The 21,238-nt window shown below is 43.9% G+C and overlaps 1 protein-coding gene across 2 annotated transcripts in view; it reads right to left on the reverse strand.

Annotated features, from left to right (window-relative positions):
• LOC110535495 (dihydropyrimidine dehydrogenase [NADP(+)]) overlaps positions 1-21,238 on the reverse strand; it is a 217,402-nt gene that overhangs the window by 86,955 nt on the left and 109,209 nt on the right. For both annotated transcript variants that reach the window (XM_036935201.1, XM_036935202.1), the window contains 2 exons: positions 7,293-7,457; positions 3,602-3,670 (listed from right to left, as the gene is read on the reverse strand). In XM_036935201.1, the coding sequence (XP_036791096.1) occupies positions 3,602-3,670; positions 7,293-7,457 (234 nt within the window). The remainder of the gene's footprint in view (positions 1-3,601; positions 3,671-7,292; positions 7,458-21,238) is intronic.

Here is a 21,238-nt window from a genome sequence, read left to right on the forward strand (position 1 = left end):
TGGAAAAATTACTTGTGTCATGCACAAAGTAGATAAAACTATCGACTTGCCAAAACTATAGTTTTTTGACAAGAAATTTGTGTCGTGAAAAAAATTAAATAGTTTTAATGACTTCAACCTAAGTGTATGTAAACTTCAACTGTATGTAGATGGGTATGTGTATGTATGTATGTATATGTATATGTATATATATATATATATATATATATATATATATATATATATATATATATATATATATATATATATATATATATATATATATATATATATATATATATATATATATATATATATATATATATATATATATTTGCCCCAAAAAATATATGGGGAATTGCAGACAATTGCATTGATGGAAGCAACAATCTATCCGCAATATTAAAGCTGATCCAACCCCTAAAATATATATTTTTTTTTAAAGTAGAGTGATGGAGTGCTGCATCAGATGACCTGGCCTCCACAATCCCCCGACCTCAACCAAATTGAGATAGTTTGGGATAAGTGAAGGAAAAGCAGCCAACAAGTGCTCAGCATGTGTGATAACTCCTTCAAGACTGTTGGAAAGACTGAAGCTTCATTCCAGGTGAAGCAGGTTGAAAGCATGCCAAGAGTGTGCAAAGCTGTCATCAAGGCAAAGAGTGGCTATTCGAAGAATCTAAAATATTTTTTGGGTTACTACATGATTCCATGTGTTACATTTTGTGGTTTTGATGTCTTCACTATTATTCTACAATGTATAAAATAGTACAAATAAAGAAAAACCTTTCTAAAACTTTTGACCGGTAGTGTATATATAATAATAATTGATAAGCAGCCCCTAAATAATTTTCTGTTTGTAATTGAAAAATTCTGACAACTGAGCAATGTAAAATACAAATATTTAGGAAAAGTCAGGGAAGGAGTAGGACGTTGCCTACAAAATGGCAGATCTATTTTAATTTCAAAATCCAACGGCAGTGGGCGTCGGCTTTGGCAGTTCTAATGTTAAGGCGTTCATAGACTATCACCATCAATGTTTCCATTTTTTCTTCTCTAATCTGTTTTGTATTGAATTGAATAAAATAGGAATGTCTCACAGTAAGAATTTTACTTTAGGAATTGTAGCCTCTAGCACATGGCTATGATGCAACCTTTCCTCTCCAAAGTTGGGAATTTTTAAATGAGAAACGAAAAGGGGAAAAAGGAGGAAAGTTGACTGAACTGGAGTGACAGTTGAAAGTAGGGAAATGTTTCACTTCAGATTGACACTTCAGTAAGGAGGAGGGCGAGGAAGAAAAAAACGACTTTTAAGTAGTACCCTTAGGCAAGGAACAGTGTTAAGTGTTCTCTTACAGATTTCAAAGTGGAAATGAATGGTTGACTTTCCTTGAAAACGGAGTTGCCATAGCAACACAGCTTTTATTTCATATTTCCACTGCTACAGGTAGTTAAATAGACGCACAATAGATGTGATGAAGAAGAATAAAAGAGCGGTTCTAACGGTTCTTCCTCCTGAGGTGTGTTGCTGCCGAACCTGGACCATTCACCAAAACGAACCCCTTCTCTTTCCAACCTCCCGATTTAGACTATATCCCCCTACTGCTCCCATCTGTGCTGGTGTTGCAACAAGGGGTTTTCACAGAAGGAAAATAAGATGAAATATTCCCCATGTAAAGTCATGGCTAGAGGGCATCTTTAAACCCTTCGGACCTCTCAGGGTTCTCCTGCGGAGAAGTGTGTAGGGATCTGGCCTAGGTACAATGGGTGGAGGAGGGTTCAAATCCTATGTGCACTATCACAGACATAGTCCTAGCCAAGGTACTTATCCTGCATAGCTGGTTTCACTGGGTTATCCTCAATCCTATTTTATGACTGTATAAATTCTTCATGGATAAGGAGGCATGCTAAGTGAATAACTATGATATCAATATTCTTAAAGTGAGACGAGGAGGGAGGGTTTATTAAGGGAGGGAGAAAGGAAGGAAAATAAAACATACTTTAAATCAAATATATTCTAGGAGATCTGATGGTGATGATGATGGTTGGGGAGGTGGGGATGGAGAGGGAAGCCTGACAGGTTGTTTTAAATGAGGTAGGAGAGAGAGTGGCGCATCAATGAAATCAATAGCGGCATTAACACATTGAGCAGTTAAACCTGTTTGCATTCTGACATTTTCCTTTAGCACAATTAAGCGGTTGAGATATGCGAGTCAACTCTGATTAGCTGAGCAGTTGCTAAACCTGACGTAACCATGGTATGCCTACGCCTAGCTACCTCAGTTTATCTCAGGGGTTTTTCACACCAAATTGTTTTGGAGCGGTTTCTCCAAACTCTGGTGTGTTTACCCCCTTAGTTTGGTTCGTTTAGACTGGTGTGAACACTATGTACACTCAGGCACGCACCAAACAATGCACTGTGGTTCACTCAAAAAGGGTGGTCTCAGTCCGTTATCATTCATACCGTGGTACAGTTCGCTGCAGGTGTGAACGCAGTCTGAACCAAACACAGGAAAGGAACCAGAGGCGAGCAGAATTTTTGTCTGTTTGAATGTGAGCATTTGATCAAATGCACGCATTATCATAACTTGATATCTCTGAAACATTTTGTGAGTAGCAGCTAATTTCTGAGCGCATCCTATGCATATTAGGGGAGACCACGGATGTACATGTAGGCTAATTAATATTCAATGCACGTTTCAGTTAGAGCGGCTGTCTCACCGTTTTCCTCCCGCATGTTGTTGGAAGACCAAAGCGAAATATGATTGGGACACACAAGTGATGCACCATGAGGATCATAGATGTATGAAACTAATGGTTGCATGAGCACATCACTTTCTTTAGGCATTTCAGTTCGTTTAACATTTGGCAAATGTGAAACAACCCGGACCCCCCCCCCCCCATACACTGTCACAAATAAACAAACTGTGATTGGAACTATAGCTCAGAACTGTGTGTGACAACGCCCTGAAACATAAAGAGAACACTGCTAGATCAGTTCTCTGTTGGTTAAAAAAAGAAACCCCACAGCCATGTAGCACATGTTTGAAACACCTTGTCCTTGTCAGTGTCAGTGTTTGATGCGATCAGGGACGTGTTTAAGAAGCTTTGGGAGGGGAATGGGGGAAGAGGGAGGGTAGAGGGGAAGGGGGGAGAGTTGGAGCACTCCAACCTCACATATGGGTGAGCCTGAAGATGTCTGGCCTGTAAAAGCTTCCATATCCACATCCCCTCCCTCCTTTCCCTCCCTCCCTCCCTCCATCATTGTTTCACTCCCACAGTGTCATCTGTCTCCGTGCTTACAGCCACTTGGCAGCCTACCACAGGTTTAGGGCAGATAAACATTTAACTAAATGTTGCACCCACTCCAAATCCAGGATTACATCCCTCTCATTCAATATTTGGGGTGTTTAAACACTTGCAGTGGATGTGGCTTTCTGCCTGGTCTGAAGATCTAAATCAAATTCCACAAATATAACCCAAGTGAGGGACACAGAGAAAGAAGCTGTGCTAGTCGTGACAATTCTAAACATGTCAGTACCGGAAATAATGTTATAACCATTCCTGGCAAGCATTTCGGTGTTTACATTTGAAGAAAGAAATCAACATTGCTTAGACCTACCTCTGCCATCTTGGCAAGCTCTGTCCAGTCAGCTTTGTTGTAGCTGCACATTATACTGGAGATAATGACCTAGAGAAAGAGAGAAGAACAAAGAGAAAAGAAGAGAAGAATCATATAACACTGAGTGATAAATCCATTGCGGCTCAAACTAAAAGTTTCATTTCAACACATTAGAAAACAGATCTGAGAGGAGGCAGCCATTATCCTATCTTTAAGAAGCACCGGCATTGTCCTCCCTCAGTCACAAAATCAATATTTATAATTTTATAAGATCAGGACAAATCCAGTGTGTTTGCCAGCGTTATTAAAACAATAAAAACACCAGAGAGAGGTACAGATGTAGGATCTTCATTTGAGTCCGTTTGCTACTGCAGGAAAAGGATCCTGCAGGGAAAGGAAATATGGATTATTATGATACATTTTTGCTAGGGAAAATCAAGTCTGAAATTTAAAAGTGGAAATTACAAACTTCAGAAGCCTTTTTAAACCTTAGATACACTACAAGTGTAAAATGTCCCGCATTTCAGGAACATTCTCTTGCAACAGGGAGATCAAATTAAGATCCTACACATGTATTTGCAGGAGGCTCTGAGTGGATTAGACTAGGTCTCTCTCCTCCAGACATACAATAAGCCCTCTATAAAACAGGTTATATAGGCCCCTGCTTCTTAATATTGCCTCCCGGTTTTAAGTAATCACAGAAATAAAAAGGACCATGATGTATAGACATGATGCTGAGGATCCCCGATGGGTCCAATCCACAAAGAGGTAAGAGCTACTACTACCCCCATTGGCTGGGAGGCAGAGGACGTCTTCTGGAGATATTGAGGAACATTATTTCTGACCACATATATCTGATGTGCCTGCTTTGTGTTATAACTGTCTGGAAACTGTGTGTGTGTGTGTGTGTGTGTGTGTTCATGGTCAGCTTATTGTATGTCTATACAGAGAAAATCACAGAAAAAAGGTTACATCTCTGTGGAATTAGATCACACTACAACTCTCCTTCTGAATCAACATTATAAAGGAATTCAAAGTAAACACTGATGCTAAGTAGCTATTAATCAAGTACTGTGACTGCCTTGTACAGCTTCCTCTCTTCTTGCCAAGATATTAACTGTTAAACTATGTTATTGTACTACGTATTAAAGTTGTAAAAGACAGTTAATGTTACTCGTTCCAACAGCAGGCCTTCTAAAAGAGTTAGGATCCAGGGGAGGACATTAAACAGAAAGGCTGAACCCCCTCCAGCGACAAATATCTAGTAGATATACATCTCCTTCTAGCCAGGTACAGCATGAAGGTTCCTCAATCCACCACAGCAGAGAGACACACACCAAGACGCAACTCCAGCCCTGCTGTGGTTTAATGAAGGTTTAAATAGACCTAGATTTAACTGTGCAAATAAAGTGAAAGCTCCCCTTGACTCCATGACATTTACAATGGCCAATATGCAGGCCCTGCTTGACATGTTAGTCATATTGGAGCTTTCTGATTTCAGGAATATTAGACTTTCATAGGTGATGTTATGAGAGGGTACGCCGTCTCGGCTTAGCTAGTTTCTCGTCGTGTGGCTCGAGAAACTGTAACTACAGATGAAACACATTAAATGGAGATGGTAAAACAGAGCTAAATGTACCATTATACTGAATAGTTGTCCTTGATGTGGTTTGGTATCTCAACGGCTATGGCACTGGTGGTGTGTGTGTGTGTGTGTGTGTCTCTCTCTCTCAACAACACAGTACCAAAGGCACTGCTCGGTCTAAACAAGTTACATCCACTGCAAACGCTCTGATGCTGTGTGAATGTGTGTGTTTGAATATGCGCGTGCACTTATGTGTCCATGCGCATCTTTGTATGTGTGTGAGAGGATCATCTTGTTATTATCAGCTCAACCACAGAGCCATGGAGCCCTGAGCTATACACTACAGAAATGACTTCTTCTTCCCCATTACCGCTAACAACACCATGGTATCCATGGAGATACCGGACATCACCTGGAAACTGTCACCTAGAGCCGAATCAGCCGATAGCCCACGGGAAAATGTGCGACAATTTTCGCTCCCTTCCCCCTCTCCTTAACTCCACTCTATTAGCACCACTAGGGATAATGAGAACACATTTGGCACTTGGTGGACGGCACCTCAATCGGGGCTATTTGTCCAGACTGCTCTGACCTAAAAAGCTAGGTGCTATTGGGGTAATTGGAAGGGCAAATAGGCCAGTATTTCCTTTGGTGCACTGTTTGTCAGGAAAAAAAAAAAGTACTCTGTCTGTGTGCTTTACAGGTCATGGTACAGTTTGAGAGAGAGCTCAGTCTGGTCACGCACACACACTGGCATAGCACCCCCCGTGCTCCTTTGTGTTCCAATGAAACATATCCCAGAAGCGCTAATTTACAGGGAAACACGGAGCTCAGTGCTTTGTCCTGCTTCATTCTGGATCTGTGAAAGGGCTAGGGAGGAGAAACACACTATGACTGATCTAAAAACCACAAGAGGCATTTCACACTGTCTTTTTTCATCCACCTAACAATAGCTGTTGAAGCGAATGCAGGGCATCAGTGACATTATTCCTCTCAGACTTTCATTAACAATGGTCAGGGGAACATCAATGAATCCTTTGATACTGTACATCTGGAGCTTCCAAAAGTTGGGAGAACAAACTCTTAGAAATTAACAAATTACCCAGCAAACACGGAATGTTCTCAGGACATTAGGCAACGTTCCCATTAGGTCCCTTTAAGGGTATTTGCGAGAAGTTATTACTCTGATGTTCTGTTAATTGGAACATTAACACATGACGTTAACCTCGGGACCATAAAAGGATGTTCAGTACAGGTCCCGGTTTGATCACAGTATCATGTTATTATAAGGCATTTTATGAAAATATACCTATTTGGTCCTGATAGGAAGTTATATATGGGACATTCAATGACCACAAGGGGACGTTTCATTATGGTCAAGAGGACGCATGATAGTCCCAAGGGAACATTCCCTGGGGGACATTTGTGTAAATCACTGTAAGTTACCAGCACATCACTGAGGATCATGTCAGGATCTTCTAAGGACGTTTTCAGGACTGTCATTTTACTAGTCTTCAGGACATTGCATGATGGTCCAAAGGAAACGTCCCTGCAAACAAAAATGAGTCGTTTGGATGTCCCCGGGGACGTCACAAAATGGTTGCCTAAAGTGGTCAGGACATTGTGTCATTGTTTCCGGTTTGTTCTGGGGATGTCCCTAAGGATGTTTTCAGGATGTTTTCGGGCTGTTGTGTCATGATCTCCTGGAGGACCATGAAACAAAGTTCTGAAATGGGGACATCCCTAGAACAAACCGGGAACTAAACAGAACCTCCAGGTTACAATGACAACATCCCAAGAACATCCTAAAAATGTCCATAGGACCATGACACAACGTCCTCATGACTTAAGCCAACCATTTCGTGACGTTCCAGGGACATCCTAATGACCAATTTTTGTTTGCAGGGAAAAAGCATGTTGTCATTGTCATTGCAGTATCCAGCATAAACAAAGCAATACATTGCAACCCTTTGAACGAATGGCACTCCATTCTGCTATTTCAATACAAGCTCATTAGACAGATATACTGTGGGAGTGTGTCCCAAATGGCATCCTAGTCCCTATAGTGCACTTCTTTTGATCAAGGCCCATAGGGCAGTAACTTACCTTGTTGGGGAAGTCAGCTTTGAGCTCGGTAACACTCTGGCACCAGTAGGCTGCAGTCTTCTCACTGATCAGCTCGATATTGAGGAAGGAGCTCTGTCCCGGACCGAACATGGGGCCTGAGGTCGTCCCACGCACGATGCGGGGAGACACGTTGGTCACCAAGTCCTGTACGGAACAAGAGAGCAACAAAACAACGTTATAGTGGTTATATAGATTAAAACCATTAAGTGCACTTCAAAAGTGAACAAAAGCTAGGGAACAAGAAAGCAACACAACAATGTTATAAAGTAAACCCTTTTTTAGTGCACCTCCAAGTGACTAAAACCTAGGGAACAAGAAAGCAAGACAATGATGTTAAAGTGGTTGTAATGTTATCGTCAACTCATGTTATTCAGTAGCACACTTACACGTGTACTCTTCAGATGAGACCTTTTCTATTTCTGCAGGCCATTCCAAAGTGGCTCTGTTAAATATATGTAATTACCTACACGTACAGTTTCATAAATCTACAGCGGTAGAAGTAAATATCAGAGCAGTTCTAGCTTTTACTTCAGTTGTTCAATGGATCTCTTCCAAGGCTTTGGAAAACCGGTTACCAGTCATACGTTCTAAATTCATATTTTTTCCCTGTAAAACACCATAAGAAAAGACAATTACAGTAATATTTTATAAAAAATACATGACACAAACTCAATAATGTTATTTCTTTTTTTTCATCCCAGGGTGCTTTGTGGTCTGAACTAACTTCATCTTTAATCAGATACTGACCGGAGCAACTCTTTAGAAATACAGCCCAGATGATGAAGAGCCGTCAACACTGAGAGAAAAGATTTTACGTGACAAAATAAAGGAATTAATTCATCAACTTGAATTGATTTAATAATATATCTCTATATCTATATCTTGTTCCGTCTCTCTCCCTCTCTCTCTCTCTCTTTCTGTGTGTTTTATGCAGCATAAGGTTGTCTTTTTTTTTGCTGAATGAGTACTTTGAGATCCCTCACCCCTTCAGAAGTCTCTCTCTCGCTCTCTCTCTCTGATAGATTTACCCTCCACGCGACAGAAACATACATCAAACCTGGCAATGGTTCATGGACAAAAAAATCTGCCAAACGGCCATAATGTCCAGCAGTAATTACATTCCTGTGAAGGGGAACAGGGGAAGAGAAAAGGAACAGCATTTTTGTGAAGTCCTCCCCTGGAAGTGTAATCAGAGTGCAGTATACATCACATCCAAGCCTGAGCCAGTCCAGGCCAGGGGAGGCAGCTGGCACCAAGCTAATGCGTTGACCAACCTGCTGATGGCTTTGGCACATCTCAAAACACATACAAGTACTACAAATAGAAGGTCACTATGTGTAGAACAACAAACAGTTGGCCTTCAGTGTACAGCATTAGGGGAAAAGGTACAGTGCAGATCCTGTACAGTAGCTAGCTTGTTTGGTTTGCATTGTGTTGCAACTTGCACTGTATATTGACCTCATATTTGGCCTTTTGAGGCCATAACTTATTGTGTTTATTACTGTGCAGAATAAACTGGGTACAATTGTAATTAATAGCTTGATTAAATCTAAAGTTGAATTGACATTATATTTAATATTACACATATTATTTTCCTAATTAACTAATGCCAATTAAAGTAACCATTAACGAATCTGAATTAATTTACATATATATTTAGGGAACAACCTTAATGCAAACAATTAAGATAATAGCATGGAAACTTAATTTCAGAACATTTGGACATTTTTCGAACTACATAGACAAAAAAAAATAATTAGCTGTAATTAGTACTAATTTGCATGTCTGAATAAGACGCAGCATGGCCACAATCTGAGTTCCCTTTTTAACACTTTACCTGCCAAACGGTGCCGTCGGTTCAAGTGTTCCACACTATAACGAATCACACTATAGCTGGTTGTACAGGATTTCACATATTCTACATCCCCCGCAAGCGTTAGCTTGGACAGTTGTTTGTAGAGTCAAACCTACTTAGGGATATAGGTAATCACAGGTTTGTCTATGTCTATCCAGGATGAATATAATATTTGTCTTACAGAAGCTGGAAGAAGTTGCTCCTAATTTGTACAGAAACATTGAAAATAAATAGTGTTTTTCCTCTCCCCATTTTATCATAGAAGTGTGGTGGTACCCTCAGGTGACAAAGAAATACGAAAAAAAAGGGGGAGGGGGGGGGGGCGGGCGAGTGTGGAGAATTGAGGCAGCCATCCCCAGGGCTTGGGGCGGATCTACAAGTTGCTATTTAATGAAGACTGTGACCAGGGAACATTACGCTGCTGGGCTTATTTATTATCAAGACAGGGCGGAACATGAGTTTTAATATTAAACTACTGGAAACCATGAAAATTGGCCAAAGGGAGAGCAACAGCATGCCACCGAGACACAGGTGCCACATACAGTGGCAAGAGATAAGGCTAGTCCCCTACTTCTCCTCCCTCCTCCTCCACCTCCACCTTTCTTTCCCTCTCTCCTCTTCCACCTTTCTCTCTCTCTCTCTCTCCTCTTCCACTTTTCTCTCTCTTTCCATCTCTCTCCGTGTTACGTAACAAAATACACTTCATTTCAACAGAATTGTTCAGCTAGCTAGACCATGTAGAACATAGTAAGCCTGGTCCAGGTGTGACCGGAAGGCCTTTACTTGTTATTGAGTGCATGGATTAAAATGTCTGCTGAGCAGTCTGTGACTACTTCTTTAATTTCAAGGACTCCTTGCCTGGTTGGGAAACAGGGCTACCCTGCTGTCCCCTGACAAGAAGGATCGTGTCGAAATGGACAATGGTAGCGAGGCGAGCTGACTTCCCTTTCTCTCATGTGATTGGTTAACAGGTCTGTTTATGTTTAGGGGCCGACTTGGCTTTATCACGTCGACACAGGTCTCTAATCCCCCCAGTACAGCAAGCAGCCTTTTGAGAAAGGAACACATGCGAGAAATACTAATCAAATGCAGTGGACTGCACCGTCTGTGACACACACACACACACACACACACACACACACACACACACACACACACACACACACACACAAAGCCCCTCTTGTGATTTTGAGCTATATTCTGTGTTTATTAACACAAGCAGCTATACGGTCATTGCTTCAATGGCCTTATCATGGTAAATCCTTTCCACAGTTGGAATTCGAAAGAGAGAGAGAGAGAAAGAGAGAGAGAGGGAGACAGAGGGACATAGAAAATGAGAGAGAGAAAGAACGAGAGAAGAGAGAAAGAACGAGAGAAGAGAGAAAGAATGAGAGAGAGACACCATTTAATGTGTATCTTAACACATGCATCACGACACATTTACAGTGTTTTATTGTATCATATTACGTTTTTAGCCGTGTATTTGTACGTGTTGAATATTTGAGAGAGAGAGAAATCATTTTAACCACATTTATCGTGGTGATTGGGACTGTCATTACTGCTAAGAGAGGTTGGGGGTAATGGCAATAACTGTTAAGTGAACACATTCTCTTTTAGGTTTTGTTCTTCTTTTTCTTAATGTCCTCCTTTTTTTCCTGTGATTTTAAATTATTGTCTATTGTACAACATATGTTTAGATGCCTTGGGGAAGTAACACACTCTCTCTCTCGACAGGAGAGGTCAAGAGCAGTACATACAGACTTAAAGGAGATAATCCTCCACATTAGACCACAGACTAGAGCTAATACCAAGCCAAATATTTTACCATTCAGAGGCAGAGTGGCATGTCTGCCAGTAAAGATCGTCATCGGACTGAGGGTAAAACACACGGGAACTTCTTAAGAGTGATATAGAACAGCAAGAACTAATACAATGTACTCAAAAAGAACAGCTAGTACTTACAGTACCAGCCAACATTTTGGACACACCTACTCATTCAAGGGTTTTTCATTATTTTTACTATATTCTACATTGTAGAATAATAGTGAAGACTTCAAAACTATGAAATAGCACATGGAATCATGTAGTAACCAATCAATTGTTACACAAATCAAAATATATGTAATATTTGAGAATCTTCAAAGCAGCTACCCTTTGCCTTGACAGCTTTGAACACTCTTGGTATTTTTCTCAACCAGCTTCCCCTTTCCAACAGTCTTGAAGGAGTTCCCACATAATGCACTTTTTGGCTGCTTTTCCTTAACTCTGGGGTCCAACTCATCCCAAACCATCTCAATTGGGTTAAAGTCGGGTGATTGTGGAGGCCAGGTCATCTGATACAGCACTCCATCACTCTCCTTCTTGGTCGAATAGCCCTTACACAGCCTGGAGGTGTGTTGGGTCATTGTCCTGTTGAAAAACAAATGATGGTCCCACTAAGCGCAAACGAGATGGGATGGCTGCAGAATGCTGTGGTAGCCATGCTGGTTAAGTGTGCCCTTGAAATCGAAGAAAAATCACATGCAGTGTCATCAGCAGAGCACCCTCACACCTCCTCCACACTCCAAGGTGGGAACCATGCATATGGAGACTATCCGTTCCCCTACTCTGCATCTCACAAACACACCGTGGTTGGACCAATAATCTCAAATTTGGACTTATCAATTTGGCCCAAGCAAGTCTCTTCATCTTTTTGGTGTCATTTAGTAGTGTTTTTTTTTGTTGCAGCAATTCGACCATGAATGCCTGATTCATGCAGTCTCCTCTGAACAGTTGATGTTGAGATGTGTTTATTACTTGAACTCTGTGAAGCATTTATTTGGGCTGCAATTTCTGAGGCTGGTAACTCTAATGAGGCTGGTCACTCATAGCCCTTGATGGTTTTTGCGACTGCACTAGAAGAAGCAAAGCTGTCATCAAGGCAAAGGGTGGCTACTTTGAAGAATCTCAAAAATATAATATATATTTTAATTTGTTAAACACTTTTTTTGTTACTACATGATTCCATGTGTTATTTCATAGTTTTGATGTCTTCACAATGTCTCTACAATGTAGAAAATTGTGAAAATAAAGAAAAACCCTGGAATGAGTAGGTGTGTCCAAACTTTTGACTGGTACTGTAAGTATTTGATGTTGGAATTTTAAGTAAAACCTCTGTGCTAAAAATAACATGCAGACGTTAAATTATGTCATTGCTGTTGGAAAGAAAAAACTAGGTAACACTTTATTTGGAGAGTCCATCTGTAGATGCTCTACAGAATATCAGAAACATTTCAATATCTACCAACCCTATCCCTAGTCTAATCCTAACCTCAACCCTTACCAAATCAAACTGTTTTGGAAACAACAGGTGTGGACTAACAGTGAAATGCTTACTTCCCAACAATGCAGAGAGAAAGACAATAGAAAAATAATAATAGAAGTAAAACACGTAATAATAAAAGTTAGAACATATACACAATAAGTAATGACAACTTGACTAATGTACATGAGGTAATAGTACCAAGTCGATGTGCAGCGGTACGAGGTAATCGAGGTAGATACAGTGCATTCGGAAGTATTCAGATCTTTTCCCACATTTTGATACGTTACAGCCTTTTCTAAAATTGATTCAATATTTTTGCCCATCAAAAATAATGACAAGGCGAAAACATGTTAAGAATTGTTTTGCACATTGACAGAAAAAAATAATTTAAAAAATACTTTATTCAGACCCTTTGCTATGAGACAGTTAATTGAGCTCAGGCGCATCCTGTTTCCACTGTTTCCATGGCCTGAATGCCAGGCATCACGTCTGAAGGAAACCTGGCACCGTTCCTATGGTGAAGCATGGTGGTGGCAGCATCGTGATGCGGGTATGTTTTTCAGTGGCAGGTACTGGGAGACTAGTCATGATCGTGGGAAAGATGAACGCAGCAAAGTACAGAGAGATCCTTGAGGAAAACCTGCTCCAGAGCGCTCAGGACCTCAGACTGGGGTGAAGATTCACTTTCCAACAGGACAACGACCCTAAACACATAGCCAAAACAATGCAGAAGTGGCTTCGGGACAAGTATCTGAATGTCGTTGAGTGGCCCAGCCAGAGCCCGGACTTGAACCCGATCTAACTTCTAAAATAGCCGTGCAGCATAGCTACTCATTCACCCTGACAGGGCTTGAGAGGATGTGCTGAGAATAATGGGAGAAACTCACCAAATACAAGTGTGTTTGTTGCATCATACCCATGAAGACTCGAGGCTGTAATCGCTGCCAAAGTTGCTTCAACAAAGTACTGAGTAAAGGGTCTGAATAGTTATGTAAATGTGAAACTTCAGTTTTTATTTTTAATACATTTGCTAAAAACCTGTTTTTGCTTTGTCATTATGGGGTATTGTGTTTAGATTAATGAGGGGAAAAAATGATTTAATACATTTTAGGATAAGGCAGTAATATATCAAAATATGTAAAAAGTCAAGGGGTCTGAATACTTTCCGAATGCACCGTATGTACATATAACTAGGAATAAAGTGACAGATAAACAGTGGTAGCAGAATATGTATAAAAAAAATAATACAAATAAAAATTAAAAAAAATTAAAATAAAAGTTAAATACTTAACCAAATAGCTACCTGGACTAACTATTATAGCTTGGGGGTAGAAGCTGTTCGGGGTCCCGTAAGTTTCAGACTTGGTGCATCAGTACCGCTTGCCGTGCAAGTTGGGTGGCTGGAGTCTTCGACAATTTTTAGGGCTTTCCTCTAACACCGCCTGGTATAGGGGTCCTGGATGCCAGGAGCACAGGTGTTGTAGTACCCTCTTTATGACTGTGTTGGTGTGTTTGGACCATGATATATCCTTAGTGATGTGGATACAGAGGAACTTGAAGCTCTCGACCCGCTCCACTACAGCCCTGTCAATATGACTAGGGGCGTACTCTGCTCTCCGTTTCCTGTAGTCCACGATCAGCTCCTTTGTCTTGCTGACGTTGAGGGAGAGGTTGTTGTCCTGGCACCACACTGTCAGGTCTCTGACCTTCTCCCTATAGGCTGTCTCATCGTCATCGATGATCAGGCCTACCACCATCGTGTTGTCGACAAACAATATGATGGTGTTGGAGTCATGCGCGGCCACGCAGTCGTGGGTGAACAGAGAGTACAGGAGGGGACTAAGCACGCACCTATGAGGGGCCCCCGTATTGAGGGTCAGCGTTGTTGCTTACCATCAACATCTGAGGGCATTCCGTCAGGAAGTCCATGATCCAGTTGCAGAGGGAGGTGTTCAGTTCTAGGGTCCTTAGCTTAGTGATACGCTTGGATGGCACCATGGCGTTGAACGCTGAGCTGTAGTCAATGAACAGCATTCTCTCGTAGGTGTTCCTTTTGTACAAGTGGGAAAAGGCAGAGTGGAGTGCAATAGAGATTGCATCATATGTGGATCTGTTGGGGCGTTATGTAAATTGGAGTGGGTCCAGGATGTCTGGGATGATGGTGTTGATGTGAGCCATGACCAGCCATTCAAAGCATTTCATGGCTACAGATGGCGGCTACAGGTGAGAGTCAATTTGACAGCTTACCTTGGCATTCTTGGGCACAGGGAAAATGGTGGTCTGCTTGAAACATGTTGGTATTCCAGACTGGGTCAGGGAGTTTGAAAATGTCGGTGAAGACACTTGCCAGCTGGTCAGCACATGCTCTGAGTAATCTGTCTGGCCCTGCAGCCTTGTGAATATTAACCTGTTTAAAGGTATTACTCACATCTGCTACAGAGAGTGTGATCCCACAGTCGTCTTGAACAGCTGGTGCATTCACGCATGGTTCAGTGTTGCTTGCATCAACAGCCAGAAGAGGACTGGCCACCCCTCATAGCCTGGTTCCTCTCTAGGTTTCTTCCTAGGTTTTGGCCTTTTCTAGGGAGTTTTCCCTAGCCACCGTGCATTGCTTGCTGTTTGGGGTTTAAGGCTGGGTTTCTGTACAGCACTTTGAGATATCAGCTTATGTACAAAGGGCTATATAAATACATTTGATTTGATCAAAGTGAACATAGAAGGTATTTAGCTCGCTTGGCAGGCTTGTGTCACTGGGAGCACGCAGATGGATTGCCCTTTGTAATCCGAATTAGCTTGCAAGCCCTGCCACGTCCGACGAGCGTCAGTGCCAGTGTAGTATGATTCAATCTTAGTCCTGTATTGATAGGACTGTTTGATGGTTCGTCAGAGGGCGTAGCTCAGTGCGGATGTTGTCTGTAATCCATAGCTTCTGGTTGGGATATGCACGTACGGTCACTGTGGGGCCGACATCATCGATGCACTTAGTAATGAAGCCAGTGACTGATATGGTAATCTCCTTAATGCCATTGGATGAGTCCAGGAACATATTCCAGTCTGTGCTAGCATAACAGTCATGTAGCTTAGCATCCGCATCATCAGACCACTTCCATATTGAGTGTGTCACTAGGCACTTCCTTTTTGAGTTTTTGCTAGTAAGCAGGAATCAGGAGGATATAGTAATGGTCACATTTGCCAAATGGAGGGCGAAGGAGAGTTTTGTATGAGTCTCTGTGTGTGGAGTAAAGGTGATCTAAAGTTTTTTCACCTCTAGTTGCACAGGTGACATGCTGGTAGAAATTAGATAAAACGTATTACATTTTTCCTGCATTAAAATCATAGGCCACTAGAAGCGCCACCTCCGGATGAGCATTTTCTTGTTTGCTCATGGCCCTACACAGCTCGATGAGTGGTGTTAAATAGACAGTTATGCAAAATATGGATTAAAACACTCTTGGTAAATAGTATGGTCTAAAGCTTATCATGAGGTATTCTAACTCAGGTGAGCAAAACCTTGAGACCTCCTTAATATTAAAGATTATGCACCAGCTGTTGTTAACAAAGTGACACAGACCACCACCCCTAAAAGCTTACCAGACGCTGCCGCTCTCTCCTGCCGAAGCATAGCAAAACCAGCTAGGATATTATCCATGTCCGAAATGGCCAAGTATCTGAGAACCATAGGATCACAGTTCTTCAGGTCCCATTGATAGGATAATCTCGAAAGGAGCTCGTCCAGTTTGTTCTCCAGAGATTCTACATTTGCCTATAGAGCAGAGGGTAGAGGTGGTTTATTTACTCGCCACTGTACTGTTTCATCATGGTGCCTGCACGTCAGCCTCTGTATCGTCGTCTCTTTCTCTTCCCGAGAGACTGGGATTAGGGTCTTGTCCGAGGTGAGCAGTATGTCCTGCGCCGCCAACTGATTGAAGTATAAATCATCATCCAAATCGAGGTTAGGGATCGCTGTTCTGATGTCCAGGAGCTCTTTTCAGTCATAGGAATTGATGGCGGAAACATTACGTAGTTAAGATCAGCTAATAAATTGCAGAATTGGTCAGGAGCCCGTAAAAAGGTCGCCATCTATTCTCGCGCCATTCTCAGACATTCCAGTGTTATTCTGAACCTAACCCTACCTGTAACCTTAGCAAGCGGTTGTTTATAAACAGATAGTTTGTTGATAGTAAGACCACTTGTAGAGCATCTACAGATGGAATATCCAAACTATCCAAATAAACGGAGATAAACTGAGATAAATACCAAAATGAAATGCGTTGTAAAAGTGTCGCTCAAAATTCTCAACTCCACGATACAATGGAGTTGAGTGGCGATGAGTTTACTTACAACTACAACGAGTCGGTATCACTCCATTCTTAAATGCGCACCCATGTATGTCCTGTGTAAAGGCTTTCTTTTCCTTGGTTGCTGCAATCTGTTGTTTTTAATATAATAGCATTTTACGCAACCTCCGCCAAGGGAGTCGTTGTTTGTTATCAGAGGAGCAGCCCCGTCTGTCATGTATTGTCATGTTGTGTCTTTCTGTCCTTTCCTTTCACCCTGTCTCCCTCTGCTGGTCGTATTAGGTTACCTTTTCTCCCCCGCTTTCCCCCAGCTGTTCCTTGTCTCCTCCTGACTACCTCGTCACCCCGTTTCCCACCTGTTCCCTTTTTCCCTCTGATTAGTCCCCTATATCTCTCTCTGTTTTTGTTCCTGTCCTTGTCGGATTCTTGTTTGTTGTGTTTCATGCCTGAGCCAGACTATCGTCATGTTTGCTGTAACCTTGTCCTGTCCTGTCGGAATCTGCCGGTCTATCTGAGCCTACCTATGTTTGGTTATTAAAGAAGCTCTGTTTAAGTTAGTTCGCTTTTGGGTCCTCATTCACTCACCGTAACAGAAGAATCCGACCAAGAATGGACCCAGCGACTTCGGATCCTCTCCACTCAGCCGTCGAGATCCAGGGAGAGATGCTAGGCAGACACGAGCAGGAATTGTCTGCTGCTCGACATGCCGTTGAGACCCTGGCCACCCAAGTCTCCAACCTCACAGAACAGGTTCACCATCTCCGCCTCGATCCACCGGCCACTTCCAGGGCTTTCGAATCTCCGGAGCCCAGAATCAATAACCCGCCGTGTTACTCTGGGGAGCCCACTGAATGCCGCTCGTTCCTCACCCAGTGTGATATTGTGTTTTCTCTCCAGCCCAACACTTACGCCAGGAGCACTGCTCGTGTCGCCTACGTCATATCTCTCCTTACTGGACGGGCTCGTGAGTGGGGCACGGCAATCTGGGAGGCAAGGGCTGAGTGTACTAACCAGTATCAGGACTTTAAGGAGGAGATGATACGGGTTTTTGATCGATCTGTTTTTGGGGAGGAGGCTTCCAGGGCCCTGTCTTCCCTATGTCAAGGCAATCGATCCATAACAGACTACTCTATTGAGTTTCGCACTCTTGCTGCCTCCAGTGGCTGGAACGAGCCGGCTTTGCTCGCTCGTCTTCTGGAGGGTCTCCGCGCAGAGGTAAAGGATGAGATTCTCTCCCGGGAGGTCCCTTCCAGCGTGGATTCCTTGATTGAACTCGCTATTCGCATTGAGCGACGGGTTGATCTTCGTCACCGAGCTCGTGGAAAGGAGCTCGCGTTCTCCGTTGCCCCCCTCTCCGCATCACTACCATCTTCCTCTGCCGGCTCGGGAGCTGAGCCTATGCAGCTGGGAGGTATCCGCATCTCGACTAAGGAGAGGGAACGGAGAATCACCAACCGCCTCTGTCTCTATTGCGGTTCTGCTGGTCATTTTGTCACTTCATGTCCAGTAAAAGGCCAGAGCTCATCAGTAAGCGGAGGGCTACTGGTGAGCGCTACTACTCCTGTCTCTCCTTCAAGATCCTGCACTACCTTGTTGGTCCATCTACGCTGGACCGGTTCGTCAGCTTCCTGCAGTGCCTTAATAGACTCTGGGGCGGAGGGCTGTTTTATGGACGAGACCTGGGCTCGGGAACATGACATTCCTCTCAGACAGTTAAGGGAGTCCACGGCCTTGTTCGCCCTGGATGGTAGTCCTCTCCCCAGGATTCAGCGTGAGACGCTACCTTTAACCCTCACTGTTTCTGGTAATCATAGCGAAACCATTTCTTTTTTGATTTTTCGTTCACCTTTTACACCTGTTGTTTTGGGCCATCCCTGGCTAGTTTGTCATAACCCTTCCATTAATTGGTCTAGTAATTCTATCCTCTCCTGGAACGTCTCTTGTCATGTGAAATGTTTAATGTCTGCTATCCCTCCTGTTTCCTCTGTCTCTTCTTCACAGGAGGAGCCTGGTGATTTGACAGGGGTGCCGGAGGAATATCACGATCTGCGCACGGTGTTCAGTCGGTCCAGGGCCACCTCTCTTCCTCCACACCGGTCGTATGATTGTAGTATTGATCTCCTTCCGGGAACCACTCCCCCCCGGGGTAGACTATACTCTCTGTCGGCTCCCGAACGTAAGGCTCTCAAGGATTATTTGTCTGTAGCTCTTGACGCCGGTACCATAGTCCCCTCCTCCTCTCCCGCCGGAGCGGGGGTTTTTTTTGTCAAGAAGAAGGACGGGTCTCTGCGCCCCTGCATAGATTATCGAGGGCTGAATGACATAACAGTTAAGAATCGTTATCCGCTTCCTCTTATGTCTTCAGCCTTCGAGATCCTGCAGGGAGCCAGGTTTTTCACTAAGTTGGACCTTCGTAACGCTTACCATCTCGTGCGCATCAGGGAGGGGGACGAGTGGAAGACGGCGTTTAACACTCCGTTAGGGCACTTTGAATACCGGGTTCTTCCTTTCGGCCTCGCTAACGCTCCAGCTGTCTTTCAGGCATTAGTCAATGATGTCCTGAGAGACATGCTGAACATCTTTGTTTTCGTTTACCTTGACGATATCCTGATTTTTTCACCGTCACTCCAGATTCATCTTCAGCACGTTCGACGTGTCCTCCAGCGCCTTTTAGAGAATTGTCTTTTTGTGAAGGCTGAGAAGTGCACTTTTCATGCCTCCTCCGTCACATTTCTCGGTTCTGTTATTTCCGCTGAAGGCATTAAGATGGATCCCGCTAAGGTCCAAGCTGTCATTGATTGGCCCGCCCCTAAGTCACGCGTCGAGCTGCAGCGCTTTCTCGGCTTCGCAAACTTCTATCGTCGTTTCATCCGTAATTTCGGTCAGGTGGCAGCTCCTCTCACAGCCCTTACTTCTGTCAAGACGTGCTTTAAGTGGTCCGTTTCCGCCCAGGGAGCTTTTGATCTCCTCAAGAATCGTTTTACATCCGCTCCTATCCTTGTTACACCTGACGTCTCTAGACAGTTCGTTGTCGAGGTTGACGCGTCAGAGGTGGGCGTGGGAGCCATTCTTTCTCAGCGCTCCCTCTCTGACGACAAGGTCCACCCATGCGCGTATTTTTCTCATCGCCTGTCCCCGTCGGAACGTAACTATGATGTGGGAAACCGCGAACTGCTCGCCATCCGGTTAGCCCTAGGCGAATGGCGACAGTGGTTGGAGGGGGCGACCGTTCCTTTTGTCGTTTGGACTGACCATAGGAACCTTGAGTACATCCGTTCTGCCAAACGACTTAATGCGCGTCAGGCGCGTTGGGCGCTGTTTTTCGCTCGTTTCGAGTTCGTGATTTCTTATCGTCCGGGCTCTAAGAACACCAAGCCTGATGCTTTATCTCGTCTCTTCAGTTCTTCAGTAGCCTCCACTGACCCCGAGGGGATTCTCCCTGAGGGGCGTGTTGTCGGGTTGACTGTCTGGGGAATTGAGAGGCAGGTAAAGCAAGCGCTCACTCACACTCCGTCGCCGCGCGCTTGTCCTAGGAACCTTCTTTTCGTTCCCGTTCCTACTCGTCTGGCCGTTCTTCAGTGGGCTCACTCTGCCAAGTTAGCCGGCCACCCTGGCGTTCGGGGTACGCTTGCTTCCATTCGCCAGCGTTTTTGGTGGCCCACCCGGGAGCATGACACGCGTCGTTTCGTGGCTGCTTGTTCGGTCTGCGCGCAGACTAAGTCCGGTAACTCCCCTCCTGCCGGCCGTCTCAGGCCGCTTCCCATTCCCTCTCGACCGTGGTCTCACATCGCCTTAGATTTTGTCACCGGACTGCCTTCGTCAGCGGGGAAGACTGTTATTCTTACGGTTGTCGATAGGTTCTCTAAGGCGGCTCATTTCATTCCCCTTGCTAAGCTTCCTTCTGCTAAAGAGACGGCACAAATCATCATCGAGAATGTTTTCAGAATTCATGGCCTTCCGTCAGACGTCGTTTCGGACAGAGGTCCGCAATTCACGTCTCAATTTTGGAGGGAGTTTTGCCGTTTGATTGGGGCTTCCGTCAGTCTCTCTTCCGGCTTTCACCCCCAGTCTAACGGTCAAGCAGAACGGGCCAATCAGACTATTGGTCGCATCTTACGCAGTCTTTCTTTTCGCAACCCTGCGTCTTGGTCAGAACAGCTCCCCTGGGCAGAATACGCCCACAACTCGCTTCCTTCGTCTGCGACCGGGCTATCTCCTTTTCAGAGTAGCCTCGGGTACCAGCCTCCGCTGTTCTCATCTCAGTTCGCCGAGTCCAGCGTCCCCTCCGCTCAGGCTTTTGTCCAACGTTGCGAGCGCACCTGGAAGAGGGTCAGGTCTGCACTTTGCCGTTATAGGACGCAGACTGTGAGGGCTGCTAATAAGCGTAGAACTAAGAGTCCTAGATATTGTCGCGGTCAGAGAGTTTGGCTCTCCACTCAGAACCTTCCCCTTAAGACGGCTTCTCGCA

The sequence above is a fragment of the Oncorhynchus mykiss genome, chromosome 11 (assembly GCF_013265735.2).
Source record: "Oncorhynchus mykiss isolate Arlee chromosome 11, USDA_OmykA_1.1, whole genome shotgun sequence".
NCBI classification, from domain to species: Eukaryota; Metazoa; Chordata; class Actinopteri; order Salmoniformes; family Salmonidae; genus Oncorhynchus; species Oncorhynchus mykiss.